Source organism: Rhamphochromis sp. 'chilingali' (assembly GCF_963969265.1).
Source record: "Rhamphochromis sp. 'chilingali' genome assembly, chromosome: 21".
NCBI classification, from domain to species: domain Eukaryota; kingdom Metazoa; phylum Chordata; class Actinopteri; order Cichliformes; family Cichlidae; genus Rhamphochromis; species Rhamphochromis sp. 'chilingali'.
The window spans coordinates 27,844,150-27,866,495 of NC_137949.1; the positions used below are offsets into that span (position 1 = coordinate 27,844,150).

At 41.3% G+C, this 22,346-nt stretch overlaps 1 protein-coding gene across 2 annotated transcripts in view; it reads left to right on the forward strand.

Annotated features, from left to right (window-relative positions):
- The window catches only part of asap2a (ArfGAP with SH3 domain, ankyrin repeat and PH domain 2a), a 57,195-nt gene that overhangs the window by 17,863 nt on the left and 16,986 nt on the right, over positions 1-22,346 (forward strand). For both annotated transcript variants that reach the window (XM_080870404.1, XM_080870403.1), the window contains exons 3-8: positions 6,669-6,814; positions 8,649-8,723; positions 16,408-16,457; positions 20,468-20,597; positions 21,461-21,546; positions 22,228-22,303. In XM_080870404.1, coding sequence (XP_080726530.1) covers positions 6,669-6,814; positions 8,649-8,723; positions 16,408-16,457; positions 20,468-20,597; positions 21,461-21,546; positions 22,228-22,303 — 563 coding nt within the window. The remainder of the gene's footprint in view (positions 1-6,668; positions 6,815-8,648; positions 8,724-16,407; positions 16,458-20,467; positions 20,598-21,460; positions 21,547-22,227; positions 22,304-22,346) is intronic.

Genomic DNA, 22,346 nt, shown 5'->3' on the forward strand with positions numbered 1-22,346 from the left:
GCTCGCATGAATGGAGGTCACCTTTTGTTATCAGCAATTATCAAGGAGAAGCAGCCCAGACACCAGTGTGTTTTGAGTATAACCCAGAGGATTTCAGTTTCATGTCTGTGTGATCCTCATGTGCCGAGTACATGGCACTTTTAAATGGAAACACAATAATGACAGTTGTTTAGTATATTTTCCAAATACAGGCTACTAAATTAAAAGCCATATCTTATACTTAAAGTTTTATTGATCCATATTTCTATAATAACGGTACATCCACTGAGTGTTGTGACAAGGGCAGTTTAAATTACTATCTGCCAGTTCACTTCAGGCTTTTTGTCGCTTACATCTTGCTAACTCGCACTTGTTTTTATTATTAGGCGGCTGCAGACCTCCTCTGTTGTGGCTCAGTGTGCTCCCTGCCCAGCAGCTAAGTGTATACAGACATTTAGCTGCTATGTGGGGAATATAGTGGAGTATGTTGCAGGTGAAGCCAGATAATTACCTTTTGGATTTGATGGTGATCAAAACAAGAAAACCAGAAAAGTGACTATTATGTTTCTCAGGTGACCAACCCAACAGTGTGTATTTCCTCACTCAGCACACCTGTGTCCCAAATGAGCGTTGCCAGGTTGTTGTGTTATCCCGAAGTCTGACAGACCTCGGTATCATTAAATCTAATGTTTGTCACTTCAGGGCGGCAGGCTAATGCTAAGGATTTAGAATATGAGCGATCTGCTTCCTTTGCTGCTGCAGCCGTCTACAGAAAGCTCGGCTTGCTTGCTAGTGGCTGCATATTTCGTAGTTGGACGGCAAGGCAGCCTTGTTTGTTTGACAGCATGCCAAACTAACCCGCACATCAGTGTAATGTAAATGGGTTACATAGCGCCGTAAATAAACAATCCCTCGACTGTAGTTTAGGAGCAGTGTTCATGTGGGTGGCTTTGCAAACCCTTTTACCTGCAGAAACAAGCTACATACACTCAAAAATGATCCTATTGGCTCTTTAAAACCAGCTGAGATTAATTAGATTGTAAGTGGTTAATGACACCATGCAACTTGTATCTAAAGCCAAGCTCTAACATAAATATAGAGGAAAAAGGATCACTTGAGTTTTCTTAATGTTCTCCAGACAAGGTGTTGTGGGTAAAGTGTGAGTAATGTGACACATAACAGGGAGCCTCAGCACCTGCTATGGCTGACTGACTCTTCCAAAATTCTGCAAAGATATTTTAGGCTGAGAAATAACGTTTTGTAACGATGAGGAGAAAGAGGAGCTGGGTAAGCAGAGGGAATGTTGAATGTTTAGAGACTGTATTGAGGTCAAATCAACGATTTTTTTAAAGAATTACCATCTCAGGGAAAATCTGAGAGGCTGAGCGTGCATGGTGAGTTTGTAATGTGGATAAAGAAAAAGATGGGAAAGGGAGCGAGAAAGGTGGAGTGGTTTTAAATGAGCAGGAGAACCCTGTGTTGCTGCAGAGACCTGTCAAGGTGTCAGCATGTGGGTTTTGATGAATAAACCAGCAGCAGCATCTCAGACCTCAGAAGGAGCAGGAGCTGATCGCGCAGAGCTGCTCGGACAGGCTTGTCAGAGCTGCTGAACAGAGGATAACTGGAGGGGGATGATGTACCTGTAGCTGGGAAGGACATTTAGTTGCTGAATATAATGCAGAACTCAGACCACGCTGCATCAGAGAAACACTGAAGTTGATCATGTGTCTGCAGGTAGCAGAGAAAACGAGATTCTCCATAAACTTTTAGCACGATTACCTTTAATGTCTGAGATAAATGGGCCGAGGAGAAACTAAAATGAATGCAGAGAGGACTCAAAAAAAGAGCTCATGCTACTTGTGTAAAGCGGTTTCTTAGATTTTAGTAAATACAATTTAGAAAATATAACGTTGTCTTTGCAAGACTGAAGGTTTCAGGTGGAGTTTGCAGCTGGTTAAGCTGCTGGGTACATAATTGATATTTAATTATTTATGTTTATATATAAATACGTATATCAATGTTAAAATAAATTATTTGCATGTGCATTGGCTTGCATAGAAATGTAGCTTTAGACAAAGTTAAGTTGGCCGAGCTAACCCCGCCAGTTTCTGTTTTCATTCTAAGCTAACTGGATTTGTACTATAGCACATGTTCTCACTCACTGTCATCTCACTTACTGTCCTCGTTCCAGGAATTTGCAAAAAAAATATTTTAGCAAAACATCAAACTTGAACTTTAAGGAAAGTTTTCTTTCTCCTTTGATTGTCTCTCATGCCTCTGCGATTCCTTGTCTCTGTCCCGTGGGATTAATAGTCACGCTTCCTTTTCTGTGTGCTTGTGGTCATTTTGCTCAGCGTTGTTTTCATTGAGTCCTTAGAGAGATCTGGAATTGATCGGAGGTCACCGGCGCATTGTGTCGCCGAGCGTCAGCTGACCCGGACTTACGAAGCTGTGTGGGAGAGACGGAGAGAGGAAGTTGCTATCTGGTGATTAAATCCCGCATGTGTGGGAGAGAAATGGAAGAGGCTGCAAAACAAGCCTTTGGGATGTAAGATAATCCTCAGCAGACGCCTGGAAAGCTGTACATGTGTGTGTTTGTAAGTTTAGGAGGAAAGATACAGCGGTGAATGCCACAGGCGTGAGCAGGCTTCTGTCTTGCAGTGAATGCAACTTTATCATTTCCTGAGGTTGAGCAACAGGAATCCTTTTCTCTCCCTTTGACGCACAATATGCTGCCATTTACTTTCAAGCCGACTTCTTAAGCCATTTCTCATGCTGATTTTAAATAGACAATAACATCCACTCTCAAAGTTTCCCTCAAAGGAAGATGAAAGTACTGACTTCAGTTATACAAAGGAGAGGGGACCATCTATCCTTTTATTTTCCTTATCTTCATACATTACTGAGACAATATACGCTCAACAGCCAGTTTATTCAAACTGCGTATTAATGATCTATTGCAAATAACACGAAAAAGCTTGTTTCAGAGATACCAGGAGAAGCTAAATAAAGATGACTTATTATGAACTGTGACTCATGCAAAGCTACACTAGTAGAAACTAAGATTAAAAATACGGACTAGAAAAAAGCACAACATTCCCCACATTGAGTTTTTTGCAGAAGGGTAAGGGTTTATGTTAAAGTGGGCTGAATTGTGGTTATTTGCATACCTGTGCAATAGCCTGAGGAATCACTAAGAACTCGCAGTCAGCCTGACAGCTCTTCACTAATTGTAGCTCATTTAGTGTTGTTATATTCTGAGTTTGTCTTCTCTGAGAAATTTCCCTGTAACCTCTCGTCAGAGCCTGAGTTGGCGTCTTTTAGATCTGCAACAATAAAAATCAGGTAAAATCAGCTTATGTAATGCAACAATCAATGAATCTTTTAAGCTCTAATCATATAAAATCCCAATTCCCCATTTTCTGTTGTTGCATATCTTTAAGTGAGGTTCGGAACACCAGTGTTATTTCATGGAAATGTTTACTCAGTGTCTACACATCTGCAGGTAAACAAGGAATTAGCAGGTTGTGTTTGCAGTGTAAACTACAGGAAAATGTCTCTCCTGTCCTTTGTTGGGTTTTTTCCTGCCACGTAAACTCACACGCCCTCTGCTCTGTACTACGGGGCTGCATGCACGACATGTTTGGGTCATGTTACAACAAATACACATGTAGTCACTAAGCTGCCCTGGAGGGGTTTGTGCTATTTGTCAGCTTTGAGTAGGGCTCTCATGTGCCACTTCAAAAACAACAACAGGACCCCGCCCTGTTGGCTCGAAACCTGGCTGAGCTAAACAGCTGGAGCGGATTTGGAAAGCGGGCTGTGGATGTGTGGCAGTGGTCGGTTTCTGACACATGACTGTGATTGAAGTTTACTACATCTTTGTGTGGTACATCTCACTGCAGGTCTTTGTTATGTAAAAGAGGATTTGGTGCTTTTGGTTTTTTATTTATTTAGTTTTTTGGATGAAGAATTGATCACTTTATCGAAACATGAGATCGTTTTTTTCCCCCTTTATTTATTTTTGTAGGTCTTTTATTTCTGCACAGACCACAGACAGAGGGGGGAAAGTCTCATTATAACACATACTCGCCAGGCTTCTCATTTTGCCACTTCCCTTGTGAGTCTCGCGGCAGCTTTCTTATCATCGACCTCTGTTATTGCGTCAGATGATATTTTGTGGCTTAAATTAGATTCGTCTCGTGAGCATGCCTGCAGGTAGTGACTCAGGCTTTCAGCTCTTCCCTTTTAATAACCTGATGGATACGTCAGCGGCCAAGACGTGAGCTTATCTAGTTACCTGGAACATCTGTGCAGTTGCTCGTTGTGTGTGTGTGTGTGTGTGTGTGTGTGTGTGTGTGTTACCTCTTAAATGCTGAGTCATAATGTGGTTGCAGGTGTCTTTTGGCATGCATCCTCACAATTTCAGACCCCCCCACCACCACCGCATCCCCTTATATATTTTTTTTTCTTTCAGTTGTTCCTACTTCCACCCCCTTCCTTCCACCTCTGTTGCGTTTCTCTGGAAGTTGTCGTCATAGCAACAGTCCCCTGGCGCTCCATCCCTGGCTCCACGGCTATCCCAGTGGCATTGGTTGTTATCAGCAGCCTAGTGTGGCGTGAAGTGCATTAAGTGGAATCTCCTAGGCCTAACCTTGTGGTACATTAAACCGATTTTAGACGCACTCTGAGATTTTGGGGCAGCAGGCGGCATTAGATGAGGGAGGCCTTTTGTGTGTGTCTTGCGGATTACATTGAAAACCGGATGGCAAGCTTGACACGATGGTATTGTCACAATACCCAGGAAAACACTCAATAACATTTTTCGATACCACAAGGAAGTTTCACCCCAGATTTAACAAAATAATTTCAGATTATCATCAGAGGTTTCATTCATTTTACAGATTATGAACATTTCTTTACAAAACCTAGTAATAAACCAAGGGTACAACAACACAATACCTAAAGTCACAACAACTTAAGTTAGAAGAGCATAAAAGTTGAACTTTGGATAAATTGTTGTGGTTAACATTTCTGATAACTGGTTAATTATTCAGTGGTATTGAAATGGGAATTTTCCTGACCTTGTTTAATTTAATATCAGTGTTTATTCTCTATTAATATTTGAGTATTGATACATTTTTTTTTCTTTTTGACAACCTTAGTGAGGATTTGAGTAAATTAAAGAAAACTTGAGATTGGGCCGTCTCCGGACCAGTTCAATCAGTGGTGATCAGTGCTGCCACAGGGTCGCTGGGATATCGGCTTAGTGGGAACTGTTGCACATAGTGACCGAGCCCGGCAACCATCAGATGCTAACATTACGTGTAGTAGTCCAGCTTGCTCTCTCTTGCAGCCTTTCACCACACGGGCGCTAGGATATTTCCTGGTGGCAATCTCGTGCTTTTGGACGACTGTGAACAGTGAACCGGAGTTGGTGGTTTGCTGATTACTAACTGTCAGGATTTGCATACATACATCCCAGGTCTGCACAAGCAACTCACTGGCAACAAAATCTAGATAAGATTGGCAAAATATTATATAAAGACCTTGCCTAGATGATAGCTAAAGTATATGTAACACATTTAAAAGGGACCAGTTGTCCTTTTTTCCTTATTTCTGTCATTTATTGTTACAATAAGCATTCATCAGTCAATTTTAGTGTCAAAATTGGGAAGAACGATAAAAGAAACTGCTGATCTACTGCAGTTTTCCCACCCAACATTGTTCAGTCTTTAGCATGAAGACAATGAAGACAAAATCAAGTCCATCGATGCCATCGAGTGAAAAGGACGGTATTGTAGGAAGAGGAAAGATGGCAGGCGGGGAGAAGATAAAAGAGTTCATTGCTACAGATGAAAGCAAATGCTGAAAAATAACCCTCAGATAGGGACCAGTTCTCAAAAACGTGAGTGAAAGCACAAACACGCTTGGCCTTATAATATTATTATTGCATATCATTTGAACATTTGCTCTCTCTGTGTATCATTCTGTTTAGGCTAATTATCTCATCATTTGTATTTGTACGACCTATAAAATATGAGTATGCTCAGTAGACACACTGTAGCCTACCAAGAAAACACACTTCTCTGGATAGAGTCTGACCAATTTATCAGGCAGCAGATATTAGCCATTTGTCCATCTATTGGTATCGCCAGTTATATCAGTCATTAAAGGGAAAATTTAAAAAACTGAAGTAGAGACTGGAGAAACACCCTTCAACCATGTTATGAGTGTGGATGTTGACTAGTTTGTCCACCAGAGGGCACTGTTTGTAATACCACAAACACGTAAACATATTATTATTGCACATAACAAATATTAACTCCTGTATTGTTGGTCTCTATAATTCACCATAGCCTCATTGGTCTGTCCCATCCTTTTTTTTTTTTTTTCTTTCCAAAAATGATTGCAACTATAACTTGACTGAAACATTTTATCAACATGTAGGGTTAATTTGTAGAATTTATGGTTTGTGCCGGGGGTGAGTATCTCTTTTGGTCCGTCCCTGCTGACCACCTTCACTATAGATGTGTGAGGAAAACCGTGTAATGGAAGGAAACTGGATTGTTTTACACTGGAAGACTATCACCATGCATTATTAATACTTATTGATTGACTTTTAACTTGTTAGGATCAGAGAGAAAAAGACTTTGGTTAATCTGTGTGTATATATGTGTGTTTTTCAGCACATGTAGAAAATGAGGAGCAGTACACTCAGGCCCTGGAGAAGTTTGGAGAAAACTGTGTGTACAGAGACGATCCTGATCTGGGCTCGGCTTTTCTCAAGTTCTCCGTCTTCACCAAGGAGCTCACAGCGCTTTTCAAAAACCTTGTGAGTTCACACTGTGTGTGTATGTGGCTGTATGTGTGGGTGGGTAAAGTCCTCTGGGACAAAGACAAATTTTCATGCTGTCCTTAACTGTGTTTATTCCACCGTGTGTGTGTTCTCTAACACACACTGATCACACACAAAGTCCAGCTTGAACTTAAAGCCCTGAGGACATAGCCCTAGTTTTTCCATCAAGACATCCGAAGAGCCAGTGCAACACCAAATATCTCCTGGATCTAATACTGCCTGATCTGTTAAGCCCAGGTCTTGTGTGAAAGCCAACGCTTTATTAAAAAAATTTGACTCCATCTTGTGAGGTCTGTCGCTCCCCTCGCACACTTTATCAGCTCATACCGAGAACAGGAGCTTTAGATTTTGTGTTGGTGTGATCTCAGCGTCTTATATTAAAGAAATATGAGCTTCTGCCTGACCTGGATGTGAAGATGTAATCTCCAATAGCTTAAGAAAGCACTGGGTTCCTAGATTGCGTGTAGGGGCTGGCCTTTATAGCAGCTTGGAAACAGCCGAGTTAAAGGCAGAATTTGTGTCTTTAACAAGTTTGAAATGTGATTAAATATGAAAATGATACCAAGGGTGGTGGAATTTTTATACCCAAGACACTGAGCTATGTGTAATTAACCCTTTTGCACCTTCACTCGATGTTTTCTCACAAGCTTAACGATTCCTGAATCCGTTTCAGACTAAAATCTTAATAGCATTTCGTTCAATTCACTTTTGTTTAGATGCCACCGATTCACAATAACAGTCACTTTGTATAGTAAGATCTGACAGTGTTAGAGAGGATCTCCTACAGTTGAACAAATGATCAATTCAGGTCTCAAGCACACAAATCTAGAGCTAAGTCCGTGACTCTCGTGGCAAGCATGGTTTCCAGGAAAAAAATCTGCATTCCTGGACTGGTTAGCAAGTATAATCAGTCCCAAAGAGCGTGCCGCAATAAAAACCTCCCTGTGATTGCTTTGGTTGCTAGCAGACTGTAGTGATCGCCTATAGTTTGCATGTACATGGACTTTTCTGCAAACACTCACCGTTTACTCTCCGAGAAGCAGTGAAACTTGAAAAAATGGAACACAAACCAGAAATCGAGAGCATTCTCCTTCAAAGTAAAAGATTTATCTCACTGCTGCAACCAGAAGATTTTCAACTTTTATTTTGAAGGAGAACAGTATTTGCTTCCTGTTTGCGTGACATTTTTCACAGTTTCACTGCTGTTTTGCAAGTAGTTTGCAAGTATCTGGAGACTTCTGTGCAAACTACTGACGACTGCAGCAACCTGCTAGCAACTAAAGCTATCACAAGTAGTTTTTTGCTGCCAAATGGTCACCAACACGTAACTAAGCCTGTGTGACTGAGACCTTATCTTCATTAAGATGCTACATACTGCAGGCTTAAAGAATAACAAAACGAATGACCTGATTCAGCTGATTTCCAACCTTCCTTGACTGAGAAACCATCCATACCACTGCTTTTATTGTAAAACATGACCAGTTGTGTATACATGCTGTCGCAGTAGATGTTTACACATATTTATTTTTAGTGTTTAGTGACTGTTTCCACTGAACCTGTGTGACGTGTTCTGTGTTACAATTTGTCTGCTAGTGGCTTCTTTATTTGCGCAGCATTAGCCTTTCAACGCTATTATTTGCTTAAGATGAAGAGCTGAAACTCTGGATTTTGTATGTCCACTGCAAGGAGACGCAGCACACAGGACACTGCTGAAAGGATTACGTCTCAGTGACTTTCAGTCTCCTGCTGTCTTAAAATCTCTGACGTAACCTTTCGACTCTTATTTGTGTCTCTCTTCAACTTCCTCCAGTTCCAAAACATGAACAACATCATCACCTTCCCTCTGGACAGCCTGCTGAAAGGAGACCTGAAGGGTGTCAAAGGGGTAAGGCATATAAACAGCAAGTCTTTGTGTTACTCTCCATGTGCTGTGTTTTATACAGGAGGAAATATTAAAGCCATTATTCTTGGATGATGCCCTGAAGTACCTCTTATTCTGCGATAGTGGACGGACACTAAGGGTTGTTCTTGCACTAATTTCAATGTAAATGTCAGCTGATGAACATATTCATCTTGCAGTTGTTTAATCCGTCAAAGAAACCAGATCGCAGAGTGAAAACGGCTCACTAGACGTACAGAGAGACCTTCTGAGTGGTTCAAAGCTGCTGGACAATTATTAACCTCCTTTAGGTGCTGCAGTCTAGCTATCAAGGTTAATAGCACGCTGCTTTGATCTCAGACCACGTTCCTGTTCCCAAAAAAGTAAAAGTGGAGCTGGCAACACAGAGAGAGAGAGAGATGGTGGATGAAGCAGTTCCTGGAATATACCTGTCTGCAGCAGAGCTGATTCATCAAACTGCAGAATAAAAAAATCAGCCTCTGACTGAATGAATATTAATGTTAATGTTTTTGTGTAGTTATGCAAAACTATGAGGGATGGAGTCCACAATCTCTCAGCTTGAGTGATTATTTATTAATGTCTTTAATTGCTGCTACAATGGTGCAGGTTCATATTAAAATGGCCATAAGGTCAGCAAGCGTGCAAATAACAACACCAGTGAGAGCAGATATTCTTAATAAGGTTCTCTCAGGAGCACAGCTGCTTACAAACATGCTAATTATATGCTTTGTTTGCAAGGGGAGGCCAATCAGATACTTGACTTAAAGGGAGAAGGGCGCTAGCTAATAATGTATTGACTTTTTCAGATCGAGGATGAACAAGGCCCAGAAAATAAAGATTATTTTGAACCATGAATTATGCAAAGCTACTTTTTAGAGGCCGTGAATAGAAATGCGGAGCATATGAATGTTTGAGAACGTGTTACTGTGCATGTGTTTGCAGGATCTACTGCAGTGCTTCTCACTTTTTCTGTTGTGAGATCTAAAGCAATATTCATTTGCTTGGCTGGTTCAATCTATAACTGTGTGTTTCTTGTTTAGCTTGGAGAAGCAAAATAGTTTTCTGCCCATCATGGGCGGTTTGTTTAATTTTGCAGTCCTTTCAGGTATAGAATAATAAATATGTTCTCCTGTAAACTCTTCTTCTTGAAAGCCTACTAGGAGTAAACCCTGAAGCTCTTCTCTGAACTTAGTGCTTTCTGTGACATTTCAAGCCTTCTTATAGAGGAAATTAACTGTGTGTGCATCAGAAGTTAGCTGGGGTGGTCTCTGCCTGTGCAGCTATGCTCTGAAAAACCTGGAAACTATTTTAATAGTCCTTAAACGGAGTCTTTATTGATATTTTACGAGGTGTCAAAACAATGTCGTCTTTATCGGGGGAAGAGCTAAACAACCGTGAAATGCCACCAAAACAAAAGCAGTAAATTAAGGTGGGAATAAAAGACCGTAGCTCAGTATTTTCACAGGTTTTTAGTGCTACGTTTGGAGACTGCAGTAAGCGAGGGAGGGGTGACACAAAGACTCGCAGCAAGGAAATGCTTAATGCCTGCAAACACGCTTTGGTCTGAAATAAAGTGTGTTGAGGTTTAATAGACAGGCCTGTGCCTTGTGTATTAATGCAGTCTGCTAGACGGTCATGTGTGTCCACCAATCAGACTAAACCCAGACAGACACTCATCAACAGTCTCTGCCAATCTGTAATGCAATCAGACTGTCCACAGTGGTCTGTGACCTTTCACTCTCTAGGCACATGATTAGATTTGGTTTCCACTGAGGTATGATGTAGTTAAGTCGGCTCTAATGAGGGTGGTTGCCATGGAGAAGCCAGTTGTCCCCATGACCCCTGGCCACTTTGTGCTGTCTGGCCCCTGAACTGCCCTCCCCCCCCCCCTTTTTTTTTTTTTTTTTTTTTGCTTTCTTTCCTCAAGTGTTGTCGTTTTGGCTTCAATCTCCTTTTCTGTTCTGTGATTTCCTGCCTTTGTCCTCTCGTCTCTGTTTTAACTCTGCTGATATCTCCGCCTTTCTCTCTCGACACTCCCCCCCCACCCCGCCCACCCGGCTTTGGCAGCCAGTTGTCTCCGCAATGCTTGCCCACTTATTGCTCATTAGCCCACAGATGATTCTCATTACCCCAGTGGCAAAGGACTAATGAGCTGCTGGTTATTTTATACTTCAGGGCACACTCACATTTACACACACTTATATAAATGTCACCAGTGATGTAGTCACTAAACCTGGAAGTTAGGCTTCTACACAAAGAGAGAGAAAAGGTCACAGAGATGTACAGTAATGTTTACCTGTTGCTCACTTACACAGCCCAGAGGCTTTCCCTCGTCTCTTCCTTATTGCCATTCATTATTCATTATTCCACCACTACCACGGGAAGTACCTGTTAGGAGAGCGGGTGGGGGAGTAGGAAGAAGTCCAGACATGCACGACAGGCTGTTTACACTACAGGGAGAGGAACAACTGAAGTATAATATATTAATTGGCTGATGTGGATGTCATTAAAGAGTAATGTATTTAAAAGATCAAAGGAGCTTACGAGGAGGAATGCATTGCAATGCGGATGGGAATTATGTACTTCACCAGTCACAAGCAGGAACAAGATTTACACATTTGTACGCTCATTTTAAACGAGTTGTGGTGTTTTTGGAACAAATATGCAACAATTTTACAAGCAAATCAAACTCGCCTCGAATAAATGTTGATGACGGAAACCTGAGTTCACTTTTATTAATGTAGCTTCGAAAGCAGACCGTGCTTGAGGTAATAAAAGGAACTTGTGCTGATTTCCCTATTTTGTTCTTTGACTTTAATAGAATGGCTTTGCATGATTTAGGGTTCAAAATAATGCTTGTTTATGTTATACCAGTCCTGAATAAGACATCTGAGCTCACCTACCGTTTTAGCACCTTAAGCCCGTCTTACCTATAAGTCCCCCCCCCCCCCCCTTTTTTTTTTTTAATAGGTAGGATTAACCCTAACTTCTGCCAGTAACTCTTTACTCAGCATTTAAGGCTAAATGTATATCTTGATCAGATCATTTCTCAAAAATTTACACACAAAAGAGGGCAACTAACAGTAACACCTCAACAAATGAGAAGTATGCTGCGTATTTTGAAATGTACTTCCCTCTTGCCGTTCAGTGCAGATCAAAAATGCAGTTTGGTCTCTTAAAATTCTCCACGTTCAACGCTGCGGTGTGGCAGCTTCAGTAGTTACCAGCCTTTACATTTGATTTAATTCAGGATTTAATGGCTTTCTGGTGACTGGTGCTCACATAAACCCTGTTAATATTCTGCCAGTGCTGTCTTCAGCAATGAGTGCAATGAACTCACTCTGCAAGAGGCAGCAGCTAATGGCTCTGGGATTAGAGGGCTAACACTTAACAACCTGTCACTGCTGTTACTTGATTAAAAACCCCGACCATCTTATCACAAAGGAGAATCAAGATTTCATGTGTAAAAGTCAATTTTAAGGCAATGCAACACCCTTCTTCTCTTCGTATTTTGCTAGGAAAATGTGAAATGCATTTGTTATGACCATCTTTATTCTTCAACACAGCCTGAAGTCTCTCAGGCTTTTTGTCATTTCTTTATGTAGTCTTCAGGAATAGTTCTCCAAGATTCTTGAGTGACATTTTGCTCTGTTTTTTGTCAAGATAATCCAACACTGCTTAATAATGTTGTGCTCTCTGGGGAGGCGATCCATGTCTGATGGTGTTGCACTGTGTGTGTTTTTTTTCCACTCATTATGTCTTTACTGAGATCATTGTGATGCTGAAAAATGAATGTGTTCGTGCTGCCAGTGAGAGGCTTTCCAGATGGTACTCCATGGTGAATTAAAAACTGATGGCAATTTTCTGTGTTCATAATTCCATCAATTTTCACAAGATTCCCAGCACCAGTGGCTAAAATGCACCTCAAACCACGACAGTGTTTTACAGATGGTCGTGGAAGTTTTGGTATACCTCAGCATTATTTCCTTGTTTCCCTTCTTATAGAAAATGGTCAGGTACAAGGACTGGACTGAATGAAAAATCGGCCAATATCCAAAGCAAAACCTTGAAAGATTTCAAAAAACATGAAGAACTATTGATCAAGACCACTTTGAAAAAAATGACAGGAGTAGAAGAAAGTCTGGCTGCTATGAAGAAATTAGTGGTGGCTAAAGAAGTTTTGCACAGTAATGAAATTAAGCCCTTTCACTGTAGTACCAACAAGAATGCCGCTGTGAGGGTCAGTGGAAAGCCCAGTAGTGTTATTGCTGGAGATAGACACACTCCCACTCAGGAGAAATTAGAAAGTGTTGATTTCACCAGTCTGTTCTGCTAATACTGAATTGTGAGAGCGGATGCCTGCATGACATCATACCTGCCGTCTACTCGCTCATCACATGCTTATGGAGAGGTCTCTAACACACCGTGAATCATATCAACTTATCAGTATTCAACCCCAGTGACTAAGGGGTGCAGAACCTAGTGTGTGTGTTTGGAGCTTTGGTGGGGGGAAGCTAGTGTGGACTAATGCATTTGGATTGAGGGATATTAGTCCAGCTGTGTCCCCCCCCTCATTGTGTTTCAGTGGATCGTGAACACCCGAAACCGCCCACGCATGCTAGCTGTTGGAGGTTTTTTAGATGAGAGCTGATCTGTGTTTGCTGATCTCATTAGTTTGCAAACCAAATACTCTGCAGCATTAGTGCTTTTAAAAATGACATTGGCAGACATTTAAAAACAGCACAAGGAAGTAGGTTAACATGCCAGTGGACCTCCGCTGTAGTAACCCTTTCGTAGCACCACGTCACATGTAACACAGGCTTAGTCATTATTCTGGTGGCCTCGCATCAATTCAACTCCAAGCATTTTTATTTATTTTTTTGCAAGTCATCCCTCTGCTTTCTCCCTACTTTCCTGCCTCTCTGAACCTCTCTGTAAAAAAATAAAAAATAAAAGGGAAAAAGTAGGTCAGTAGACAGTTCTACAAAGTTTTAAAGTTAAGAGCCTCCACATCATTGATACATTCGAGTTTCATCTTATTACATCCCTTCTTCTGTTTCTCCACTCTTGCCTGATCATATCTAAGATCCCGCTGTGACATTCAGGGGTCTTTTTGCTGCTCACACTTTCTTCCTTTCTCTCTAAATATTCTTTAGCCAGTCTGTTAAATGATGACAGTAACATTTCATTTGTTTCTCTTCCTGATAGGCCCCCCAAAACATGCTTTTATTTTGTCCATCTTTGGCTGTGACGATAGAAGGATTATGGGCTGCCAGCCAATGCAAATGCTACGTAGTTCTTTGTCTTTTGTGCCCTCTGTCTTCTTTGCAGCAGGCGATAAGCTAACACACAAAAAAGATCCCAAACACAAGCAAGAGTAATCCACAGTACTGTTTTTTTCACATGTTTTTGACAGCTGCAGCATGTAGTGATTCTGCCAGGGTGTACATAGACCCCACACTCCCCCAGTGGCACCCTTACCTCTCATCAAGAGCCCTTGAAAAGGACTCCGATCTACTTTAGGTTGCACATTTAGTATATCTGTAGGAAAAGGTGTGAGGCACGTATTCCAGGAGCTGCTAATCCTTCACATGTATGCTCCTTGTATGGTCCTGGGTAGTAAAAGGTCGCCTTCTCCATCTTTAGATTCAGCCAGACAGGATACAGAGTGCTAAAAGCCTGCATATCTCTGAGGGAGTGTTTTGCCCCTGTGCCTTGTCCTATTCTGCTCTGCCCTTCCCTGCCCAGTGATGCCTCTGTCTGGTATTTTTAGCCATTGTTACCATTTTTCCTCCTCTCTCCGGCTCTGACATTTCCTTCCGCTTACCCTCTTTTTTTCTTTTTTTTTTTTCTCACTTGCTCTCTTGACCTGCAGTTCATTCTTTTAGTGGCTTCCTTCTACCCTTTGACAATTTTCCCCGCAGTCCTGTTCTTTTACGTTGGATTTTTATAGCCTTTTATACTCTCTTTTCTCTGGCGGTTTCTGCCGTTGAGCTGGATGAGTGAATGGCTCCCTGCCCCTTGAATTGGCCCAGTGAACCATGTTGTGATCCTGTGGGCCGACAGGTCGAGCCTGTCACTCCTCTGCTGTTGAAGTGGAGGTCAGCGGTGGGGATCAGCTCACTCTGGAGATCTAACAGTGACACTGAAGCCGTAAGCAAAACCTAAGGCAACAGAAATTCATAGCAAGGTGAAGAAAAGTGCTGCATGATTTGGTTTGGCTTTCTGTGGTGAGCTCACTGTAATGTTTTAATTACAAGAATTAAAGCAGCTTAATTGCAGCTAAATCCTTTAGTTTTTTTTTCTGTTTCTCTGCTGTACAGCAGATTTTCCTGGCCTCCTGACCCCCCTCCACTCCTCATAACAACACAACAGTTGATTTTGGTGTATTGGTTGTTTTTTAGGGAATAAAATGGGCAGCTGTACCCAGTAATGTCTGCTTTGTGCGTCCTAATCACTGTTTAATCAGCACTGGAGGACCAAAGAGGTGCTTTAATCAAGAGTTTTGCTCAAGCAGCACACGACGGCAAGAAATCGTTACCAGAGAATTTGCGTTATGAATGCCAGAAACAGTCACCTTGTGTTCCTGCTCACTGTTGAGACAAATGCCGGCTGTATAGATTAGCTATATTTTTTTTGCAATGTTTTGCTATTGACGTGGTGAAGGCTGTGTCATTCTGCATCCAGTTTCTTGATTTCTGCTCGCTATTTTAACAGTGTAACCACACAGTTCCCGAGTTTTCTGCTTGATGCGCTTGTCTGCGTTGATTATGTATAGTACATGTAGGGCTCTGACTATCAGTTACTTTCATTGTTGAGGACCTAAGAGTATTTATTAACCGTGTTTGGAAGTCATATGTGAATAAAATCTTTGCACCTTGAGAAGCTTTACATAAATACAAGAAATGGGTAGAAGCTGCTAGTCTCTCTTTCTGAGAGGTAAAAAAAATTATATATATATATATATACACACACACACACACACACACACACACACACACACACACACACACACACACACACACACACACACACACACACACACACACACACACACACACACACCTACCTGCTAGCGCCTCTGACTAAGTCTGAGGCCGGCCAAGATGTAGACAACTTCCCACAAAAGTGCAGCAACTTGGACTCATTAAACTAAACAGCTGTCACGAGTATATTAATGAGCTTCAGAGGCCTTTTATTATTTTTGGATAAACACAAGCTGTTTCCTCCTGTTTTCAGTCTTTCTTGTAACTTTTTGGCTTCTCCTTCGTGACGTCCGAAAGTAACTTCCCAATGGGTCTCAGCTTTCTTAATTAAATGTATGTGAGGATCCCAAAAGTTGCACCAATCACAGGAAAACCACAGAGTAATGTTTTTTTGTTTGTCTGTTGTTGTTGTTTTATGAAGATGCAATAAAGGCTTTGTTCTGATAAATGAACCAAACAATTAATAGACTGTAAGAGCCAAACTACCCCGTTCATTCAGCACCTGCAGCTTTGAATGTTACCATGTGCTCCACTTAAGAAAATGTCGTCCCAGTTTATTTCTCGTCTATGTTCTACTCAACCCTCGATCGTCTCGCTGTCTTTCAAAGAGCTTGTTGCTGGTTTTGTTCAGTTTTTAAAAATAATTATTATATTAATTAATACTTCCTTTTGTTTTTTCGCAGGATCTGAAAAAGCCCTTCGACAAAGCCTGGAAGGACTACGAAACAAAAGTGTAAGAAACTAAGCGCATCTAATCAGCAGTTCTTTGTGTGTTTTCTACCATATTTGATGTTTGCACTGTTGTTAGTCCATGACTTGTGCTCATGTAGTTATACGTAGTTTAACACTTCAAGTTAGTTTTGTTTGAATGATTTTGGGCAGTATGTTTAAAATCAAATGTTTAGTAAGTGTCTTGTGTCTGTCCTCCATGTTTCCCTTTTAATGCCTCTTCCCTTGATTAACAACTCAGGCAATTCCTTATAATGTGAATAACCCACTGTCACCTTTTCCACTTCCACACTGAGACTCCATTTTCACCGACACTCCTTTGTGATTGTGCATGCAAAGAACTCGGGAGTTTTTATAGCACTTTCATATATTTTACAAGCAGCAAAGGACATTCTTTACTGAAAGGGTAATGCGTCTTCTCTCCAAACCGTTTTGATCAAGCAGTGCAGACTGTGTGCTGACATTAAGGGTTCATCTAGATGCCATGTGACCATTCCCGACCGTCCTAACTTGTTCTATTTTGTTCGACTCCATTGATGGCTAATGGAGGCCATCAATAGAGTTTTCTGCCTGATATGAAAAGCATCCAAACATATCAGTGATCATCTAATCTATCCGCTGTCTCCATTTCATAGGCTCAGTCAAAGAGCAATTACAGTATTTGGTCAACATGGCATTGATTTCTGGTTTCCTAATTTTGTTTGCGAGCTCTTTGCACCCCAATGCCTGATTTTGAATTCCTTGTTAGGGGTTCATCCCACATTAAAAGCTGTTTATTCAGGAAGTGTTTTGGCTTCATTTTCACAAGTGATTCATTTATATTTTGTTTAAATGTAGAAAAACTCCAAGTCCTTTGTCTTGTGGGTGCTTTGCTTCCTGAACCAACAGTAGTGAAAATGAATGGACTCTCAGCCCCGTCGTCATTTGAACAACTGTCAGTTTGGCTAGCAGCCAAACAGCCTGGCTAACACGTGTCTCTGTATTTGTCGGGGCTGAAGATTCATGTGCTGACAAAGGCCGGCAGTGTAAACCTAATGAAATCGGGTTTGGCACCTTCAGCAAAGCTAAACAGAAAGTTTAGGACAAAAACCAAAAAGCTTTTGGGACTAATGTCTGTGAGTGTGAGGTTGTTTGTGTGTGGTGTGCTAACCGTGTCTAAGGTTTTAACACTGTACCCATGAATATACACTCACTGGCCACTTTGCTAGATACACCTGTTCAGCTGCTCATTAATACAAATATCTAATTAACAGCTGAATTGATGCCAGATGCCACATTGCAGCAGCTCGGTACATTTAGGCATGTAGACACAGTTAAGGTGACTTGCTGAAGTTCAAGCCAAGCTTCAGAATGGAGGAAGGTGACCTAAGAGCCAGATGGTCTCTGAGAGAAAATATCTCATGAGCGGCTGTTCTGTGAAAATGTCTCGTTGATGTCAGAGATCACAGGAGAATGGCTACAGTGTTTCGAGCTGGTAAACAAACAGCCACTTGCTGCTGCCTAAGTATGCAGAAGAGCATCTCTGAATGCTCAGCACGTCAAACCTCTCACTCCATAACCACTCCTGTCAGCTAAGAACAGGAAACTGATGCTGCAATTCTCATGTTCCCACCAAAACATTGCCTCACTTTCAATGATGGCTGCTTCCAGCAGATTAATGTGGCGTGTCACAAAGCTCAGACCATGACGATGAGTTCACTGCACTCAAACGGCCTCCAGATCTCAGTCCAGTAGAGCACCAATAGACCTGATACCTCAAGATTTAAGGCACTTCTGAAAGCAAGAGGGGGTCCAACCTGATACTACCCAGGTGTACCTAAACACAGTATCCAGTGAGTGTACCTCCAATGAAACCTAGACAAATGTGACTGTACAACTAAATACAAACAGCTCATAATGTCACAGGTAAGACAAAATATTTAATTAAATAATTAATGGACTTGAAAGTAAAATTTTAAAGTTGCTTTTTTACTTTTGCTAAGATTCTTAATTTGAAGTTTTGAATATTAAGTTTAAGGTTAATAAGTGAGTTAAACATCAGGTAGTGAGCTAAAATGTCTCGATGCATGCTCAATCCATCCAGGTAAGGAAATCCCAAAAAGTCGATTGTGTTCATGAACACAATCGACTTTTGTTACTTTAACGCACATGAAACAGGCTGGACTCTTACGCAGCTTTCAGTCACATTTCTGCATAACTGTTTAAAAAATATGCTGTGAGAAAATGCGGCACATCCAAAAGAATGACCTGTTGCATGAAAGGTTCCCCCCCCCCTCCCTTTGTTGTCTTTCTGTGTTGTCCTGATTGCCTGTGGAAGATGGAGAATTTATGGGAAAAACCGGCTCTGAGCGCTGGCTGTCAGGCAGCATGTATCTCATTGGCTTGTAGTCTCTTAGGTCCTACTCCTGACCTTTTTAGTACACTAAACCCATGGCTAACCTTAATCATCTTTAACGTAATCATCCTCAAACACTAAAAAAAAACCATGCACAAAAGAATCCTGCAAAAAGTGTGGAATCGAATCGCTGAGTCAAACCCCTCTCCCTGGTCGACATCTGCGCTCTAATTCCTTCTGCTTTATGTACTGATCTCAATTGTCGTCATCAGCGAGAAACTACAAGTGTTTGATTTCCCAAACAAGCTCTCAGCTAATTATGGAAACCTTCCAAAAACAGCGCTGATGAGCTTAGTGCAGTTTGACGCTTGGCACTTCTGTTCAAGCAGCTTGGATTATTTATTTATTTATTTGTTTTTCTATCATCTCAGTGAAATCGGTGCAATGAGCCGTGCGTTCCTCCTGTGCAGACACACCTACGCATTTGGTGTGTTTGCTTCAGGACACGATACATCTGGCAGTACAAGGTGATTAAAAAAAGGCGAAATGAGACACCAGCTCGAATTACTGAGGAATGAATGAAGTTGGCTTTGCAAGAATTACTTTCTAATTCATCATGATTGTCTGACATAGCTGGTGGATCATTTCTAATGGGGTGTCTGCAAAGGAAGCAGTTCGCTGATCACAAATTCGGAGAAAGTCGGAGAGATTCAATGATGACGGGTAAAAAAACAAAGTGGGCATTCCCCCGAGTTAAACTTTTCTCACTTTCAAGGCGACATGTGACAGAGTTGTGAAAATTCGAGGCATCGAGGCAGCTAGAGCCTGGAATATCAAACATCAGCTGTATTCTTTGTTCTCATTGGTTGACACTTCAATCACTTGCTTTGGAGTTGAGAGAGGTTTATCTCAGGACCGGTCCACTCTTCATTCCCGAGCCTTTTTACACCCGTCGCTTGTCCCTTGAGCTTCAGAGCAAAGCGTGGCGAGTTAATCGTTCCCCGTATGGATGCCTTTTTGAACATCTCTCAACTCTGAGGCCAGTGACTGAAGCGGCCATCAATGAGAGCAAAGGATACAGTTGATTCACAGAGGGTTACCTAGGCAACTGGAGCCTGGAATGTCCTCTAGCGGGCTGGATCACTGACATAGGAAATCACTTCCTGTGCCGACGCCCCTCGGTGTTGCTCAATACTTTACTACGCAAGAACTTTAGGCACTTGACTAAATCTGCGTCCACGCAGCATCACTTTGTCGCTAACGGATGGTTTCTAGGAGACGTTTCAGGCTCCGGTTGCCTAGGTAACCCAGTAACATATTTAATACCAGGTTATGTCAATCCTGTGCTCTTATCAGGAGCTTCTTCAATTGCTCGCCTCGATATTTTCAGGTCATGAGACAACTTTTTTCACTCAAAATCGCCAAATGTAATCAACACTCTATGGTTTCTAAACATTAAGTTTTAATAAAGAGAATTTCTGCTTCTTCGTGTAAGCCCATCTACTGCCTTGACACTTTTACAAAGCTGGCTTTTTCTCATCTTATATGTAGCTCAACCATGAACTGCCTGACAACTTTAGGGCTGATTTTTCACATTATGCCTTCTGTATGCTTTCGGTGCTGTTATGGATCTATTGATTGCTCTTTGACACCCTCTGCCACGCTGTCACTCTTGCCAGCACCAAGATAGAAAAGGAAAAGAAGGAGCATGCGAGACAGCATGGGATGATTAGGACGGAAATCAGCGGGGCAGAAATCGCTGAAGAGATGGAGAAAGAGAGAAGATTCTTCCAGCTGCAGATGTGTGAGGTTAGTTGGAGCGATTATCAAGAGACGGGTTTCATTTGGTTACCAGTGTTTTAAATATATATAACATGAATTAATGAAACATTAAAATTGTATGAAATCCTGTACTCAGCATGGATGATCTGATATCCTCGTGTTGGTGTTGTTCCCAGACCATCATGAAAATGTTGTTCCAGGTTCAACATTGCAAGTGACCAATCACATTGTTGTGACGTTATTCCTTTGCGCGCCAAGCCATTCGTGCATTTATGAAATTCCAATGTTGCAAGGACAATATTAATTCTGCTTACTGTTTATTAAAGGGTTAGGGTCAGGGTCCGTTGATCGGCGGACAGAGGCGGTTTCACGCAGCTTAAGTACAGTTTTTTGTTTTACGCCGGTTTTTCCCGAAGTCGCAAAGGTATGACGTCACAACATTCTGATTGGTCACTTGCAATGTTGATCCTGGAACAACATTTAGTATGATGATCTGGGAACAACACCAACACGAGGATATCAGATCAACCACTCAGCATAGTGTTTATCAAGAAAATAACAGGCAGTGGTGGGTTGAGAAAACAGGGCAGTTTCTGTCAAAGTAACGGTAAAAACTGAATACTGCGCGGCCTGATGGAATACAAAAATCACATTACATGTAAGCATGTTTATGTGCTGAATGCCTTTTTTTTTGATGTTTCATTTTAATGAAGCCTTGCTTGAAAAATTACATTTTTGCCCTTTTGAAGTGTCTGGGTATGAGATGAAAGTGATGTATACATTTGAGATGGTCCATGAGTATTTGAAGTCTCAGACTTCAAAGTTGCTTTTCCATCTGTGTGAACCTGGACTGACCCCTCTTCCTGGATCTGGATTCAATCTGTTTACAGTATCTCCTCAAAGTCAATGAGATCAAGATCAAGAAGGGGGTGGATCTGCTGCAGAACCTCATCAAGTATTTCCACGCACAGTGCAAGTAAGACGTGCATATTATATACGTCAAATTTATTTTACATCGTAGGCCACGTACATACTACTTTGATGCTAAGTGGACCTGACACATTGTGTAAAATTACAGAAAAGTTCTGGTAGTTCATCATCATCCAGACAGTCTTGTAATTATAACATAAAAAGATTATGTTATCATATAGAAAACTTTTGTCCTTTCTGTAAATTCACTGTTAAAAAAAACAAAAAAACACGTGCATTTATGTAGCAGATGTTGAAAAAAGTTTATGTTATTTAACTGTTGATGAGGCTCCTTTTATCTAAATAAAAGGCTGTAAAACCTAGGAAAATGTGGTTAAACGTTCAAGATCTGTGCACTCCTTTACATTCTCAAAAGCCATCTAGCGGGCGGAATAGGAGTCTTTACCAGGCCCATTCTGGCCCCTAGGCCTCATGTTTGACACCCCTGATACACGTGGTTAAATTGAGTATATATGAAAAGCATATTTTTACTGTCTAATAGTAAAGATTTAGTTTGAGGTATGCATACACAGTTGATGTTATTTTTAATGTATTATATCAACAATATATTTAGGATTTAGGCAAATCCAGTGCCCCGATCCACTGTCACTGCAAAGAAAAAGTTACTCACGTATACTGTAAATCTGTTTTGTGGCACTGGGATAAATTTGTGTGCTTCGTCATTCAGTTTCTTTCAGGACGGTCTAAAAGCTGTGGACAACCTCAAACCTTCCATAGAGAAACTGGCCACAGATCTGCACACGGTCAGAGCCGTTTCAATCCAGCCTGTTTGTCCACTCTTAAACT